Below are 17,475 nucleotides of genomic sequence, written 5' to 3'. Positions count from 1 at the left end.
AGATTTAATTGCGTCCAGATCCAGAGCATCAGAGTTGGTAACGCGTCAGAGCGGCGATAAGGACAATTTCACGGTCAGAGGGGGGTGTTACCTCCACCTTATGTAAGCCGGCTAAGATTATTGCCAGGCAGACGGCGATGGGGAAATATCACTCCAGTGCTAGACAGGAAAACGATGAAAAGATGGGAAGTTGGGTGCTCAGAACGCATGAATCTTGGACGAAATTTGTGCCAATATTTTATCATACACTGCGCCAAGGGCTACCAGAACAGGTACAGAAGCTGCTAAAGAAGTTGGTTGGCATTGAGGCCAAACCATGGTTGGAAATACAGTTGACCATTGCACATTATTGCAGGCTAGTGCAAGGAAAAGAATAGTAAAAACAGACAGGTGGGGGTGACACGATTTGTGCTGAAGGGTGTTTGGGACACCGCTTACAAATGTCCAATGGAGTATTTAGAGTTCTGGGCAGAGCTGGATGCTTACTCACTGTGGTCCAGGCATGTATTTGGCTTCACTACATGAGAGTGTGATTGCATTCACACACTCAGGTTAGCCAGAGCACCCATGAGACTATCCTTAAGTCTTGGTATTACGCCGTGGCTAAATGGGGGCCTTGTGGCAGGCCCTGCGTCAGCTGTAATTCCAATAAGAATTGCCAGGGCTGACTCTCCTTTGCAGCCTCCGGCTGGTACCTTTGTTCTCCCTTCCGTTTCGTGGTCTTGTAGCTCTGCCCCCCTTTTCACTCCGTGAATCTCGCATGACGGAGTGCCCCACAGTCTCTCCAAGGGGAAGAGGCTATAGTATTAACCTGATGTGACATGAAGAGGATTGAGTTAAGGTAGATGTCTAGGGGTTTTTTACAAGCTGCAAGAGACCGGATTAGGGTTAAAGAAGGCATTAATGAACATCATGAGGAATAGTGCAAATGCTTTCCACACAGTCTTTGACTAATTTAACGGGACAGACCTCACCTTTTCAGTTAAGATGGCATGGTTTGTCGTCATAAATCTCTAATATTTCTGATCCAGAGATGGCTCTGAATTTGAAAAATAGTACTGGGTCATTTTGTAACCTCTTTTTCAGAATTAAAGTAGAGTATAATGCGCCGAGTGCGGATTTAGTGATGCTTTTGAAGTTTCCTTTAAGGAATTCGCCTTTGGTTTGCACATTTCTAAAAGGCAGAATGCCGATGAGATTGTTTTCGTGAAAATTATTATTATGGCAAAAAGCGGTAATATAGACGGTTGTGTGACTGAGTGGAAGGATGATGAGAATGTATGATACATTTAATTTCAGATATTTTATAAACAAGAGGAGGGAATAAATGACCTCCATATAAATGAGACAACCGTGAAGTACGGAGAAATGAAAAAATGATGTAAGTGTGAAAAAATAAAAAATAAGAAATCATGAAAAACAGTAGTGGATCAAATAAAGAGATTCAGGAAAAAAAGAAAAGGATTACAGATAAACTAGATAGAGTTTAATGGAGTATGAGTCATGCTCTAGAATACATGAAAAAGATGAATTAAGTATCCAACATGAATAAAGGCATTTAGAAAAAGGATAAAAAAATGTAGGTAGACTTTGGGCCTTTTTGGCACGAGTGCAGGAAAATAAAATGAGAAAAAATAAACGATGCATAAAAGCGAAAACTGAAGAGGAACAGTTAAATTAATGATTAACAAGCCTAGAAGCATAAAACAAGGAAACATCTAAAAGTTGAAAACAAAGAGCACTAGTGAAGGCTCTTGGCTAACGATAAAAAAAGAATGCTTTGAAGTAATAAAAGACATCAGTGACCAAAAGCAATGAGGCGAGGGGTTGGTTGACCCAAAATTGAGTTTAACGAATAAAGAAATTGTGCACAATTTAAGAAAATATATCGAGGTAAGTAAAAACAATTTGAGTGCCTGTAACGATTTTGATTTATGTTACAGATAAAAGTTGTGGAAGCACAAGAAAAGTCTGCATGGCCTAATTAGGGAGAGATAGAAAAGGTAAGTACCAAGTTCCACACTACAAGGGTGTGTACACATAATGACCAACATTAAAAGAGGATCCAGGTGAGTAACAGAAAAAGAGGTAGTAAGACGCATAATGTCTTCAAGTGTATAGCCATTTTCCCAAGATAGGTGCAATCAGGTGTGGAAAGAGTAGAAAACAGATGAAAATATGGCCACTTCAGACAACCACCGTGTCACAGCTTCATGACCAAATAAGGGTCGCCTGACCGGGAAATCCAATGGCAAGTGCCAAAATGTATCTCAATTGAAGGTTAAAGCAAAGAATGACTAATCGCCAAGTGTGAGATTAATGTCAAATAGAAAGCTTTTGCTCAGAGCACATAAAAAAAAGGTTGGGGCTGCGTTTCACTCGCAGAATTCATATAAAAGGAGCTCTGTCTTCAGCAAGGGAGCTGAGTTTGTGTACTCGACAACAATGCTGTTTGTGTCAGTCTGGCGTGAATAAACCTGATGTCCTTGATAAACCTGACTCCGTCTCCTGGTATGCCGTCAGAGTATTTTCTCTGAGTATCAAGACCCCAGCAGAGCCTAGCAGTGCCAGCAGAGGTGAAAGAAAAAGGGGAGCCCCAGGACTTCGAGAACAAGTCTAAGGATTGGGATAACAGCTTCTCTCTCTCATGTACTGTGCCAGGGGTCACATCACGGAGTGACTCTCCCTAGGCCCCAAAGTCCCCATGTCTCCATGTCTCCATAAATAAGGAAAAGAAATGTGACTTCACATAGTCCTAAACATTGGGATGTGGTGAGATCCTATTTGGTCTGATTTGTCCCAACTTGTCCATCTGAGGTTGTTTTTATTTATTTATTTTTTTAACTGAAAAGACTTTGATTTCTCTTAACTTGCTATTTTCCATGTCTTCAGTCAGTTGGGAGATCATGTCAATTCTTGGGAGCAACAAATGTAAAAGCTCTTTCTTCATGCCACAGTCCCTTGAAATTGGTAGGGAACAGTTTAGTCTCTCCTGGAGTCTTCTACCAAGTCGGCAGATCTTTAGAAACTCTGCTAGGAATCCATGCCCCATGTATACAGTAATATGAATTCTATATTCCTCCTAGAGCCAATTTTGGGGGCTTTTAGACCTAGTGAGATTGAATAAATATATTTGGGCCCACGGTCATTCTGCTTGCTTAGTTTTGAATGAGAACCTGATTTCTTCCATCATATACACAACTAACAGCTCAGGTCTTAGGTAGAGCTTTTGTCAGTTCTATCTTTTGGGCCATTTCTACATATTCCATGATCTTATTCAGCATACAGAGAGGTAAATTAGCTTTCTGAGTTAGGTCATTTATTTGCTGGGGCAATTACATATCCAAATCAAGCATAACAAGAACTTTAGCGTATTTGACAGAACGGGAGAGATACCCAAAGAATTTGCCATTTGAAAGGTACAATCAAAGATGAAGGGGTTACAAAGAGGAAGATTTCTGTTTGGTTGGCATTTAGACAAAGATTAACATTAATCATTAATTCCTCAATGAGCATTCCCAAATTACCTGAAGACATTTGAAAAGTCTCTCATAAGCAGTTTCATTCCCTTCGCAATTTAAGGCAAATTGGAATCTTAATCATAGAGCTGGAAATTAGGCGAGATGCTAGAGATTTAATACAGGTTCTAACCAACAACTGGGTACAGAATGCAGCTCTAGAGGATTCCTCTGTAAAGAGGGGATGATCTAATCTCCATTGTCCAAGCTCCACTCCCACTTGAAATAAGTGGAACGTGTCATGCCAGCTCAAAGCCTTGGTCTGAATCCCCAATAGAAGTTAAGAAAATCTGTACGAGGGTGGAATTTAAATCGGTTATACATTGCTGGTAGGTCCAGTAGAATGAGCAGGGCGTGTCGGAGTCTAGAAAATTTAGCATTTCTTCTCTTATAAATAGGGGAGTTGCTTCAATGCTCCTAAAAGGTGTAGAGTGATTTTCCATGTATGGCAGCTCAGGAGGGGGTGGGGGGACAAGCACCTACACCAATTACACTTCCATGGAAGCGAGCGGGAAAGACGCATTTAAATGAATTCTCTTATTGCATCTGTGGACAATCTGAAAGAGCTGTTTCTCAAAGTCTCTCCTTCACCAAAACTATCAAAATACAAGCAGCAGTAGAACAAGATTGTGAAAGATTTGATTTTTAATTTGGTTAATCTCTTTGCTCATCCAAACAAAAGTGATCATTTCCAAATGAATAGCAGTGCAGGGTTGTTTACCTCAGAGTTCATTGCAAAAGGAGAGTACGCCCAATGAGCCCGTGTGCATCAATCTTTTCTTGCATGTACTTCAGACAACAGGGCACACATTGCAAGGACCACTGGTTCTCCAGATTGCTGCTAAATTGCTTACACACACAGTATGGGGCACACTAAATTAGAGTTTTCTGTATATGCAGAATAACCGATTGATAGCTAGAAGGCAAGAATGGTCAGCTGAAAACCAGAGCAGGGAGAAATCAAATGTCTTAACCAGACTGGGGAGCATTCCCAGGCAACAGACATTGCATGTACAATGATGAGCCATAAGTAGATGTGCTTGGCCTGGGCGTTTCCAAGGCACACATGTATTATTCATCGAGTTGGTGGGTGTAGGCAGGCAATGCAATGTAGCAGACTTTAATTTAGAAGACAGGCACTCTTCAAACTTGGTACAAAGTTGCAGCAACACATCTGTTGCCTACTAGCTGAAGCAGGGTATTTTAAAGCATACCTTAATTGTTGCTGTAATTGAGTTACGTGAACGCTAATCCCTTCTTACCTCATTCAAGGGTCCCAAGAGCTTTGTCAGTGGTTTTGAAGGGGTGCTTATGCTCTCCATGGGTGTGCTGGGACGGGGCATCATGTTGGACAAGGAAAAAGAGGGAGCAGGCAATCCTGGAATGAAAACCTTCCCCACCTATTTATAAAAACACAAAGAAATTGCATCTCTGAGGTGTAACAATTTGACTGGGAAACAGAACAATCAACATTTTTATATTTAGTTTAATTTATATGGACACTTCTATCCAAATTATTTTTCTAGGATTACACAATGGCTTAAAATGAATGAAACCATCACATTGACACCAGGATAAATGTTATTGGTAAGCAGAACACACTGAATAATAATTTGCCACACTATTAATCTCAGAAATATCTGTGTACATAAAGCAGACCCCGGCAACAGGTTTAAAAAAAAAGAATTAATGTTATTGTACCAATATGTGTACAGTGCACATCGTAATGTGTTGGCTATTTGGAATGCACATTTTTACACCGGTGTGGGTTTTCATGTAGATTCAGGTGTCGTTTAGCAAAGGCATGCACTGGTATAGGTGCCGCCAGTCATTGTTTGGTGATAATCATTGCTGTTCGGGAATAGTTTGTATTAGGAAATTGTCAGGTAGTGATCTACTTGGTGCCATTCTTGTTGGCCAAGTGTGTGCATCTGACTTGTATGCTTCCAAGTAAACAGAGGAAACACTGCAAGATGTGTCGAATTGTTATGAAGTTCTTTGTTGCTAAACAGTATGATCCATGGTTACTAATTATGTGCCCCACTCCAGATGTTTGGAATTCAACTCCCATGATCCCTAGCCAGCCTGGGTAAAGAAGGATCATGGGAGAAGTAGTTAAAAACATCTGGCCATACAATGAGGGTTCTATGTCATTTCGACAGTTATTTCAATGGTTTAACAAATATTTAACGAAAAAACCTCATTGAAATTGATTTTGGGGGAGCTCCCTCCCGAAGCCCCCCATTCATCTATTGTTCTATCACTATTCCTGACCCCGCCACCCCACCTATATTTTTCAATGAGTTTTTTCGTTAAGCAATATTTGTTAAAAAAACTTCGGAAAAAAGAATCAATGAAAGGATGTTGTGTCATAATGAGTAAACAAATCCTGTGGGTCTGTTCCCACTTCACATCGCATTGATAGCCCAGGGACATGAAACACTTGCCCATTTGTCTTTGTTCTTTATTTTGACCACTGATAAATGAGATGCTGTAGTGAAAACACTAATGTAACATTCGCCTGGTGTTAATACTTCACCAATATGCAACAAGGGAATAGAGTTTCTTTTCTATACTGAACCAATATAGAAAAAAAGAACACCTGTGGGAGACATGTTTTTCGAGACTCGGAGCAGCCATCTATCATTCTCACTCAGCCACACTCCGTTCAGAAAAGTTCTACCTGCATAAACATTACCATGCTCTATGGTTAGGTAGAACAGCATCTGCTGCATGGAACAGGCAAAGCTACCAAGAGTCCCATGGGCAGATACGTGAGAAGATAAGGGTCCACCCGGGCCATATATACCTTTCAATTTCGTCATGGGGAGTCAAACGATGTCCGTCCTGATGAAGCCCTAGTTTGAGGGGTGGGGAAGATAGACCCCCCTCCTCGCCCCAACAAGAGGACGAAACACACATCTGTTGACAGTTTTGTTTAATACACAGTGCATTAAAGAAAAGATATGCAGGTCTGAAACGGAACACATGACCAATATTGTAGAAGGGTATGAATATTGTTATGGGACAGAGGAAAGGCATTGAGGTGACAAGTCCAGACCAGTGTCTGTGTAATGAGAAAAGCAAATTCGTTAAGTGTAATATTTCTGTTTTAAGCTGTTTTCGGAGTCACTTTTACTAACCCCATCACCCATTTCTGTGAAAAGAAGCCCAACGAGAGTGGACTTGAAACTGTCTTTTGGTCCTATCGAGTTTTTAAATATTTCTTATATAATAAAAACATTTATTTTTTGTACTGTAAACCATAGAGCACAGTAATGCTTATGCAGATAGAACTTTTCTGAACAGAGTATGACTGAGTCAGAATGATGATAGATGGCTGGTCAGTCACGAAAAACATGTGTCTGCCAGAGGTGTTTTTTTTCTAGATTTGTATCCCGCTAGAGGGAAACACTAGTATCGGCCCCACCTTTTTTTCAGGCTGCACCAAGATCGGAAAGGACCAGAGAAGGTGAAATTGGCATCTGTGCTAAAGTCTCTAGCTGGATCTCGCGGTTAAGGACCAAATGAAGAATATCTCCTGGTTTACAGGACCACAATGCAGTTGTGTGGCAGGGTCTCAGCAATGAGAGAACCCTTAAGGGAACCTCAAAGTCTAGTAATCGTCCTGTTGACGAGCCACAACTAAACCCATCTCCTTTAATTAGTATACTCCCAAATCAGAATGTAGACTTATCAGAGTCAAAAGCAAGATAGGAGCCTGTTCCAATTAAATTAGGAAGACTAATTTGGGAGGTGCAGGATGCAGAAAAAAATGCAAGATTAGTGCAAGATAGAATCCATATGCGCCGCTGCTCTTAAGATTTCCCCAATTTACTAATATCTAACCATGGGTGGAAGAACCATGAAGCAATAGTCCCTGTGGCAGTATCTTATGTTACATCGAAATCAGGGACGTCATTTCACCAAAATGCCAGGGGTAGCGGAAGTGACATCACACGACTTTTGACCTCTGATCTGATGACATCACAGGTAGTGATGTAATTTGCCCACCACCAGCCCAGAGACACATCACAGGGACACGACCTTTCACCCCGTGCGAAACAGGAAGTGGCTTCACATGGCATTGTTCCCAAGTACATTACGAAGAATATGGTTATGATATCATTATGTGATATGCACTTCATACAAGAATGGATCACCATATGTATCATTAATATCAGTGTGAATAGGCCCATATTACCAAATTACTATGAATGCAAGCAGACGCCTAATGATGTATTATTATATAGCAATTACGCTTAAGCGCTTTATATAGAAAAAATATACATACAATATCAACCAGCCTGTGTTGGTACTTATTTAATCAACCTCAGAAGGATAAAGGGCTGAGTTGAGGTGTTTGAGAACAGACTAAATCAGTGACTCACCCCCTGAACTGTGTCTGAAATAAATATTTAATGAGGCTAGCAGTTATTGTATAGAATTCCAGAAACAAATTATTTGTGATTCCTATTCTTTCTTATTCAGGATCACTGCTCAAAGTGTTACACTTGTGGAACCCCCCGTTTTTTCAAAGAAGCCTGAAAAAGAAAGCCAGCCGCTCCAGAAATAAAGAGACACATGGTGCTGGCCACAGCCCAGGATGTTACCTCTAAAAAGAAATTAAATATATAAATAAACGCTTTCAAAAAGGTGTCATTCTGACCACATCACCGCGCAACCATTCCTGTCTGCCTTGGCTACTGCCCCCCCCCCTTACCGGTCTCCCTTACTCAACCCCAACAGCCTAATCCAGTGCTGTGCCATCTACCCTCTTTCCCCTGTGCCCCCCCTGCTCGAACCCTACCGCACTGCAGGCCGCTATCTCTGCTTCCCATTCTTAACTCCGGCCTCCCTCCCTCAGCTCCCTCCCGCCACCCAATTGCAGCCACTTCACTGCTCTCTACCTCCATCATACCACTATTAGACTGTCACTACCAAACTACCTCGGATCTCATTTCGCAGCAGTCACTTCCTGCATCAGAGCAACTACCTCCATCCACCTGACTTCTCTATCAACTGAGGATCCTTCTCGCTCCGCAACTGTTGGACTTCCACTGTTGTGGGCTCCGCAACTGTTGCCTTACCATCCGTATTTAATCACCCTCTCCACCGAACTACCTGATCTTCATTTACACAGCAGTCACTGCCTACACCCGAGCACCCACCTCCATCCACCTGACCTCACTACCTTCATCTGTGTATCCCTCTCCCCCCGCTACTGTTGGTCTTTCACTATTACACTGCCTCGCCTTCCTTATTAAAGCACTCTCATTGGCTGGTGCTCTGTTATGCTTCACACCTCCTATCCATCCCTCCCCTCTCCCTCCCCCACCCCCCGTTCCTCTACCCACCCCCTCATTACTCTGTCTCGTCATCATGGCCATCTCCTCCTTTCACTCTCCTTCACCCCTCACTCCCACCCTACTCACCACATCAACCAGATGTCACAACCTCATTTGCACGCAACTAGCTTGCACCCAACCCAACTCCATCGACATTGCCCTTTGGAACGCCAGATCAATCTGCAACAAAACCACTGCTGTCCTTGACCTATTCTTACGCCTCAACCTTCACTTCCTCTGTATCACCAAAACATGGATCCCCTCACAATACTGTTCCAGCATCCCTCACTTCTTCCTCCTCTTTCGCCCATGTTCCTCGACCCTCAGGCCGAGGTGGTGGCATTCGCCCCAACTGTCTTCCTTCTCCCTGTCCCTCTCCTCTCCTACCCTCTTGAGTTCATGTACAAAATCTTTAACTCCCCGCATGCCATTTCATTCCTTATTATTTACCGTCCTCCTGGTCCCCTTGGTTCCTTCTACGAGGACATTGATCACCTCCTCAGCATCATCTCCCCTAGTCCTATCCCTTTAATCGTACTGGCCGACTTTAACCTCCACCTTTCATCCAACACACCTATTTCCCCTCTCCTATCTATTCTTGACTCTTACCTTCTTACTCCTCTTCCTTCCCCACCCACCCACCTTTCTGGCTCCACTCTCAATCTCATTTTCACCTCATTTACTGCTTCTTCCATTTCCTCCCTACCCAATTATCTCTCCGACCACTCCTTACTCTGTCTCCCTCTCTCCCCCTCGCTCCCCTCCTCCCTCCCCCATCCTCCGCCCCCTTTTACCAACGTGATCTACGCAACTTTAATTCCTCTTTCTTCCTTGCTTCCAGCTCCTCTTCCCTTCCCCCTCCCCCATTTCTCCTCTCTCACAGCCAATGACACATCTTCTACTTACCCACTTCTACTCTTGATCTTCTCCACCCTCTCTCTCTCCTTTTCGCCCTTCCCACAAACCTGTCCAACCATGGCTCTCTTCTTCTCCATGCGTCGCCTCCTCAGACGTCTTGAACGACGCTGGTTGAAACACCCCTCCCCTTCTAACCAATCTTCCTACTACTCCCATCATACCCTCTGTGACTGCTGTCTTCACTCTGCCAAACGAACCTACTTTTCTGACGTACTCCACTCCCAATCCTCCCACTCTCGACGTATTTTCCAAACCCTAACTCGCCTTCTCTCTCCCCCTACCACTGATCACTCCATTGCCTCTCCTCTCTGCCACTGATTTTGCCACCTTCTTCTCTAACAAAGTTCTCAACCTTAGCCAAGACATTCGACTCTCCTTCCTATTCTCCCCCTTCACTTCCTCCTTCTCCCCCACCCTTTACCATGTCCTCCTTTACTATTGTCACCCAATATGAAGTGTCCCCCCCCTTATCTAAAACTCATCCCACTGCCTCTCCCTCTGACTCCATTCCCACCTCCCTCATTCCTAAAATCTACCCCCCTCATTCCCTACCTCACCTCCTTTTTCAACTCTTGTCTTACCACTTCTACCTTTCCTTCTTCCTTCAAGCATGCTACTCGCATACCTATCCTGAAAAAGCCATCTGCCAATCCCCACCTTGTCTCCAACTGTCACCCCATTTCCCTTTTCTTTCTAAACTCCTTGAACGTATTGTTTACTCTCAACTCTCCTTCATTACTACCCACTCTCTACTCCCCCTGCTCAATCTGGCTTCCGCCCTCTCCACTCTACCGAAACTGCGCTCACCTGTGTCTTCAACTCACTCCCATCTGCCCGCTACTCTAAACACTCCTCCATCCTCATTCTTCTCAATCTCTCAGCTGCCTTTGACACTGTCGATCATCCTCTACTCTTCAAAACCTCGTCTCCTACCTTTCCAACCGCACCTTTTCAGTCTCCTGGGGAGGCAGCACCTCCCCTACCTATCCTCTCAACCACGGCGTCCCCCAGGGTTCTGTCCTTGGCCCCTTTCTCTTCTCACTCTACACTTCCTTCCTAGCTCTGATCATCTCCTCCTTTGGTAGATCTCACCATTTCTATGCAGCCGATACTCCGCTCTTACTTTCCTTTTCTTCCCTCTCCCCTGACATCCTTCTCAAGCTCTCTTCTTGTCTTTCCGCTGTCAAATCTTGGATGTCCTCCCACTTCTTTACTAGATGCCGATAAAACTGAAGTCCTTTTCTTCCCACCTAACACTTCTCGCCCCCCGTCCCCTCCTCCTCACATTCTCTTTTCCTCTTCCCAACTCCAAATTTATCCCCAAGCCCGCAATCTTTGCCTTCACATCGACTCCAACCTCTCCCACCACATCTCCCTCACTGCCTGCTCTTGCTGCTTCCACCTCCATAACATTCGCAAAGTCCGTCCCTTTCTTACATCCCATGCAACTAAACTCATCATTTCCTCCCTCATCTTCTCTAGACTTCTACTGCTCCTCTCTTTTCTTCAGTCTCCCCTCCACTCATCTATCCCCTCTTAAACCCATCTACCACTCCGCTATACGCTTGCTCTGTTTTCTCTCTCCCCACAATCACATCTCTTCTCTCGCCTCTCGAAACTGGCTCTCCTTTCACTCCCATCTCAAATTCAACTTCCTCTGGCTTTTCTTTCAATCCCTCTATGGTCTCGCCCCTCTTTACCGTTCCCCTCTCCTCACTTTCCATACTCCCCCTCGTCCACTTTGTTATGCTGCTCTCTTCCTTCTCACCTCTCCTTTCCTTTCCTCCCCTGTGCCCCATCCCACCTCAGATCGTTTTCAACTTCTTGTCCCTTTCCACTGGAACCATCTCCCTCTCCCCATCCGTTCCATCTCCTCCTATTCCTCCTTCCGCACGTGTCTCAAATCTTACCTCCTCCTATCACCATCATAACACCTGTGCTACCTCTTTCACGATGGTTGCCATGCTTCGACTCAGAGGACGGAGATACTTGATGCCACGCTTACGGTAGAATACATGCATGATTCCCGCTGGGTAAAACACTGAGCGGATGGACTGCCGGGAGAGTTCTGCAAAGAATACTTTGAGGTGTTGATGCTCAGTCTGTTAGAACTGTTTGAGGAAGCCTTTGAGAGGGGTGTGCTGATAGTTTACGAGAATGTCATCATACCAGTTCTGAGGCCTGGGAAATCTCCTTCCCCAGTGCAGCTCTTACAGACCTCTCTATGATAAATGTAGACTTAAAATCCTTACTGATGTCCTTGCTAACTGTCTCGAGAAGGTAATAGGTACGTTAATACATCAAGATCAGACAGGTTACGTCCCAGGAGGAAATACATCCTGGTATCCGAGGAGATTACATCACCTTATATAGTGCACTAATTTGGTGGACGAGAGTTATGCAGTGGCTTCCCTTGATGGAATAAAATTGTTCGATTCTGTCCGGTGGGATTGGCTCTATGCAGTAGGACTGGGATTCCTATGGTGGGTACAGCGGATCTATACGGCACCGAAAAGCTAGGATATGAACGGGGAAGCGTATTTCTGAGAGTTGGGAACTGAAGGGTACCAGGCAGGGATGCCCCTTGTCTCCCACACAGATTATCTTGGCCTTGGAACCTCGGGCAGGGTTCCTGAAGGTGGAATATGCTAACGCAGGCATCCCTGTGAAGGCTACAAACGAGGTCATATTGCTTTATGCAGACGACATGTTGCATTACCTAAGAGAACCCGAGGATAACCTTCCCAGTGTGTTAGATGGGTATAACCAACTCTCTGCAATACAGATCAATAAAGAAAAGTCTAGTTTGTTCCCGTTGGGTAATCTGCATGGTCGAGAAGTAGGACAACTCCCGACTCTAGGGCTGAAATGGACACTGCAAACGTTTAGATACCTGGGTGTAAATATCTGGCATGATCCTAGGGTTGAGCACGAGAGAAATATACAAGAAGCAATGGATGGTCTTGGCAGAACAATACAGTTCTGGAAGAAGTTGCTGCTGTCAATGATGGCAGAGCGGCCTTGATTAAGATGGTGGCGCTTGCGTGTGTACTATACCACTTAGTGAACATCAATATGATATACCTAGGCGGTTCTCCCAGAAGGTGAACAGTACCATCAGGGACTTCCTCTGGAGTGGAGAAAGGAAGAGGATTGCATTGCGTACGTTGCAGAAAGATAATTCCCACTGAGGAATTAGGGTGCCTGACCTGGAGCTATATTATATTTCGGGACAACTGCAGTTTGTTGTGGAGTGGTTGGCGGATGAAGCCTCGCTAGATACTCAGCTGTTACAACCCTGCGTGGAGCCCATTTATCTCAAAGAAATACTCTGGGTAAATGGGAGAAGTTCACCACGGGACCCACATTTGTTGACACTCGGTAGGAAGACATGGAAGAGGTCATGGAAACTCATGGGTCATGACAGTCCTTACTCCCATCACACACCCCTAGTAGCTATGGTGGGGGAAGCCAATAGTTTCTGAAGGCTATTAGGATGCATTGGGAGGATAAAGAGGTGGTCACAGTGGGACATCTAATGCAGGTGGGACGATTGGCGGACTTCGGGACGCTGACCTGAGATGGGAGGGATTTCTGAGGGGGCAATTCCTGTTGCACTTGCACTTAGTCTAGAAGATAGCAGGAAAATGGGCAGAGGTGCGAAATGGGATTGAAAACCACATCACCTTCAAGGTTATTTATGATATGACGGAGGGGGGCCATGTGATTTCCAGACTATGAATTACTGCTGGGACGGCGGGAGAATGCAACACAGAGTGCGAGGGGGCTGGGAAGGGGGCCTAGGCAGATTGTTCTCAGACACAGAATGGACGAGGGTGCTCCTTTACACGACCGGTTTCGTGAACGCCAGATTTAAACTAGCGCAGTTGTACCCAAAGCATTGCATGTACAGGATTGTACAGATTATCCTTGATTCCAGGTGCTGGCAGACAGCGCTGCCGTAGATGTGAGAAAGGGGCAGGATTGCTACACATGTTATGGATCTGCCCCAATATTAAAATATTCGGGACCTCCATTGCGGATTAATTAGCCACAGGGGGAATCGAGATGCATGACGGGCTGCCAGAGGCCTGCTTACTAGGTATGTTTCCCCAGCGGAAAGGAAGAGGTGGTAGAGATAAGCATACTACACATTTGATGAAAATTAAATACTTGATTTGCATATTCACAAAGTACTGGATAGCCATGGCCTGAAATGCTGCAGCAGGCCCTAATAATCATGCATGGTGAGCTGACCCGAAGAGGTGGGCTATTGCAGAGACAGTCGTTTGGCATAGTGCAAGGCGCAAAGGCTTAAGAGAGGCAAGCATGGATGTAGAGTCCTGGAATATGCTCACCATGAGATGTTTAATACCAGTTCAGGAACGGAAAGTACAGGACACAGGGTTTAGCTGCTAGTCAGTAAAGGGGTATTGCGTAGTAACCCTCTCTCGAGGGGCTGTGAAATTATGCTATGGGGGAACACTGAGCAGCATAGGGCATTGATGGAATGGAGTTAATATGTTATGGTGCGTAATGTAAAGTCGGTATGCAATGGGTCTGCTATGAAGGGGTTTAAACGGCAGGAAGGTCCAATCCTGCCATCCCGACCGGGAAGCATTCGGCCCACCTGCATGTGTAATACTGTGTGGACTTAACCCTTGCCTATGGTATATGAACTGGTGCTCTCTCCAGATGTTTGAGCAGCTGTTGGACTAGGTGAAACTACAAAGACTCATACATTCTGTGATATTCATTAGGAAACGGCGGGAGGGGGTGGTGGGTGCTGAGGAACTGTTTGTTTTGTTTGACGTATCCCAACAAAAATACAAGGATAGCGGCAGACGCAAGACAAAAAGTACTTAAAGAAACTGTTAAATCGCTCTTCAAGAATTCCAAATGTCACTTGGTTGCGAGTACACCCAGCCCACCCACCATTGCCATCAGGTGTTTGGCCCCTCCCACTCCCACCCATTCTAGAGGTCTGAACCAACAGGAATTCCCCCCTTCACAACTATATCAGATAACTATAACTTCTACAACATAAGACTACCACTGTTGCTTTACCAGAGACCCTCTGTGAATCCCTGACATCTACATCATCAACTGTAGAACTATTTGCAGACTGCTAAATCTCCCCTTTCACCCCGGATTTTCACCTTGGCACAAACCCCCTGCTATCCCTCTACAAGGACTCCTTTTCCAAACACCCTTCTCTAGCCTCCGCCTACACTTTAGACAAAATAACTTTGGGCCACCATATTCCCTACAAGTCAGGTGTTCTTATTCCTCGGTGCGGGCGTTTTTAGCTTCCTAAACCTCATTGCTCCTTGAATGTTATGGTGGTCGATGTTTCCAATGCCTCTAATGCTTTCTTTTTGCCAGCCCCCTGAGGGATCCCATGTCTCCTCACCTCCTCTAATCAGTTTCTCCACCACCCTTTGAATGTCGTCCTCCGTTACCAGCTGGTATTTCATTCCTTCCCATTAAAAAAAAAAAAAGCAAAAAGAGCAAAACAGATATCCCACCTACACCGTGCACCTCTGTGTCCCTCAACCATTGAGTGAGGGGTGATCACTTGGTACATGAGGAAAGATCCTGGTATTTTGTCACCTTAGACTCACCTTAGTCGAAAAAAAAAAAAAAACACTACTAGCCTTTTCCAGAATCTGGCCCTTCGCAGAATAGTAATGAAACCTGACCAGGACAGAGTGTAAACTCCTTCGGCCTCCGCCTGCTCTGTGGGCTCCATCAATTACACTGAGGCCTGTACTTTTCCATGAGGACCAATGAGAGCATATTCTGAACTGACCTTTTGAGACTCTCAGCTGCCTATCCATCCTTCTAATGTATACCAAAAATCCTCAGATTATTATGCCTTTCCCTATTCTCAGTGTCATCAACCTTGCCTCTCCACCTCTGGCAGGTTTGTTTACAGACCTACCAGCCTCTCCATAACCAACACCTTGCCTGTCAGTTCCGACACCTTGGCTCTGATATCTGCCGTCACCCCCTGATTTCCTCCAATAATCGACTGGATATCGCCCTTTGTGGCTCCAACCTCAGCAAATGGGGGTTTTCGCAATTGCTCTTCTTATGATCAATCCATCGAAGTATGTGCCTGGTATCTGTAAAAATGTAGCGACTGCCTGCAGCTGATTCAGCTCCTAATCCACTTTCTTCCTCTTACACTTCCAGCGTTCACATATGAATGTACAATGGGCAGCAGGGCTTTCTTAAATCACTCCATACCCTGCAGTCTCCCCAGCGCCTCGTCTCTTATGGATATCAGAGCTCCACTATAGAGGCTTACACTTCTTGGCCTCACTCCGGCTTGATTTCAAGTTCCCCTCATGTCCTTCTCATCACGTCATTCAGCCCCTGTGGCCCATCAGCGCGGCCATAGTGCACAACTTGAACGTACTTGTTTGCTCACCTCGGGCTGTTTGTCGAGGTTTGCCTCCAATCACTGCTGCCAAATCTCGCAGTTCGGTAGCTGTGCTGGGTGGAATCCCGGATTCACTCAAGATGACCGAATCCAAATGACCTACACCACCAAATTACCTAAAATAGATACTACTAAATGTCCTACTGACTAAATGTTTGTAAGACATTTTGTAGTATCTATTTGGTGGTGTAAGTCGTTTATTTTTATTGGAACAGCTCCGGGGTATCCCTCACAACACACAGCTCACTATAATATAGAGTATAGTGAGCGGGGGACAACCCTGCAGCTCACCCCAACCCAAAAATAAATAAATAAATAAATGAAAACCTGCTGGGGTGTCCCCCGCAACACACCGCTCACTTTACTAGGCAGTATAGTGAGTGGGGGGGGTTGCAGGGGACAACCCCAAAGCTGTTCCGACCCAAAAAACAAAAAAAAAAGACCCAGCGGTGCCGGTTCACGATCACAGTAGTGAAAGGGAACTGGCGTTGCAGGAACCAGCGAGACAGAAGGAAAGGTAAGAAGGGGGGGTAGGAGGGTGGGAGATGGTTAGGGTTTCTATAGATTTGGGGTGGTTTTACATTGAATGACCGAATGGGAAATGAACAAACAATTTTGTATTACGTACGTTTCTCATGCGGTCGTTTCCGTCGCTAACCTTTCAGTCGTGGTAATTTTCAGTTGTGGTAAAACACACCCAAATTGGAATCCTGCTAGAGTTTCGGGGTAGGATCACTCACTCACTCACTGTTCTTCACTGCTACGCCGCTCGCTCCTCCGTCCATATGCTCTCACAGGGTCAGAGTGCGGCGACTACCAGGATAAACCAGAATACCACAGGAGCTCGTCGGGTAGAGCTGAATCCTTGTGCTCCACCTGAACACCAGAAAATGTCCAGTATCAGTTCACTAATGCCCAAGGCTCCTCCCTAGTCTCCTCCCTCGGCAGACCTGAATCACCGCGGCAGCCCACCAGCTCTCTAAGGTGCTGAAGGGCTGCTCGGCTTGGCTCTTGGGAGACCGTTTTGAGGCCCGAAAAAGCACTCTCGGTTGCCCTTACCACTGCGCTTCACAAATTACCCGTAGAAGCTTATCTAGAGCCAGCCTGTCCGCTACACCAGTGTTTTGTGAAAGGTGGGGTATGGAGCTCTGCTAACAGGCCGCCATCTTGCCAGCATCCCCTCAAGGCCTCCAGCCCATTGACTTATCTATGGAACCTTCTGCCTGTCCAGAAACTCTCCTTC

General features: G+C 45.1%; 1 protein-coding gene across 1 annotated transcript in view; it reads right to left on the bottom strand.

Moving 5' to 3' along the window:
- The window catches only part of ANAPC1 (anaphase promoting complex subunit 1), a 2,053,226-nt gene that overhangs the window by 1,686,371 nt on the left and 349,380 nt on the right, over window positions 1-17,475 (bottom strand). The window contains exon 13 of the mRNA XM_069606837.1: window positions 4,781-4,918. Coding sequence (XP_069462938.1) covers window positions 4,781-4,918 — 138 coding nt within the window. The remainder of the gene's footprint in view (window positions 1-4,780; window positions 4,919-17,475) is intronic.

This window comes from Ambystoma mexicanum, chromosome 4p, assembly GCF_040938575.1.
Source record: "Ambystoma mexicanum isolate Mex_15411 chromosome 4p, UKY_AmexF1_1, whole genome shotgun sequence".
In the NCBI taxonomy this organism is placed as follows: Eukaryota; Metazoa; Chordata; class Amphibia; order Caudata; family Ambystomatidae; genus Ambystoma; species Ambystoma mexicanum.
The sequence above is the reverse complement of the archived record's forward strand: the minus strand, read 5'-3'. Positions and strand labels throughout refer to the sequence as shown.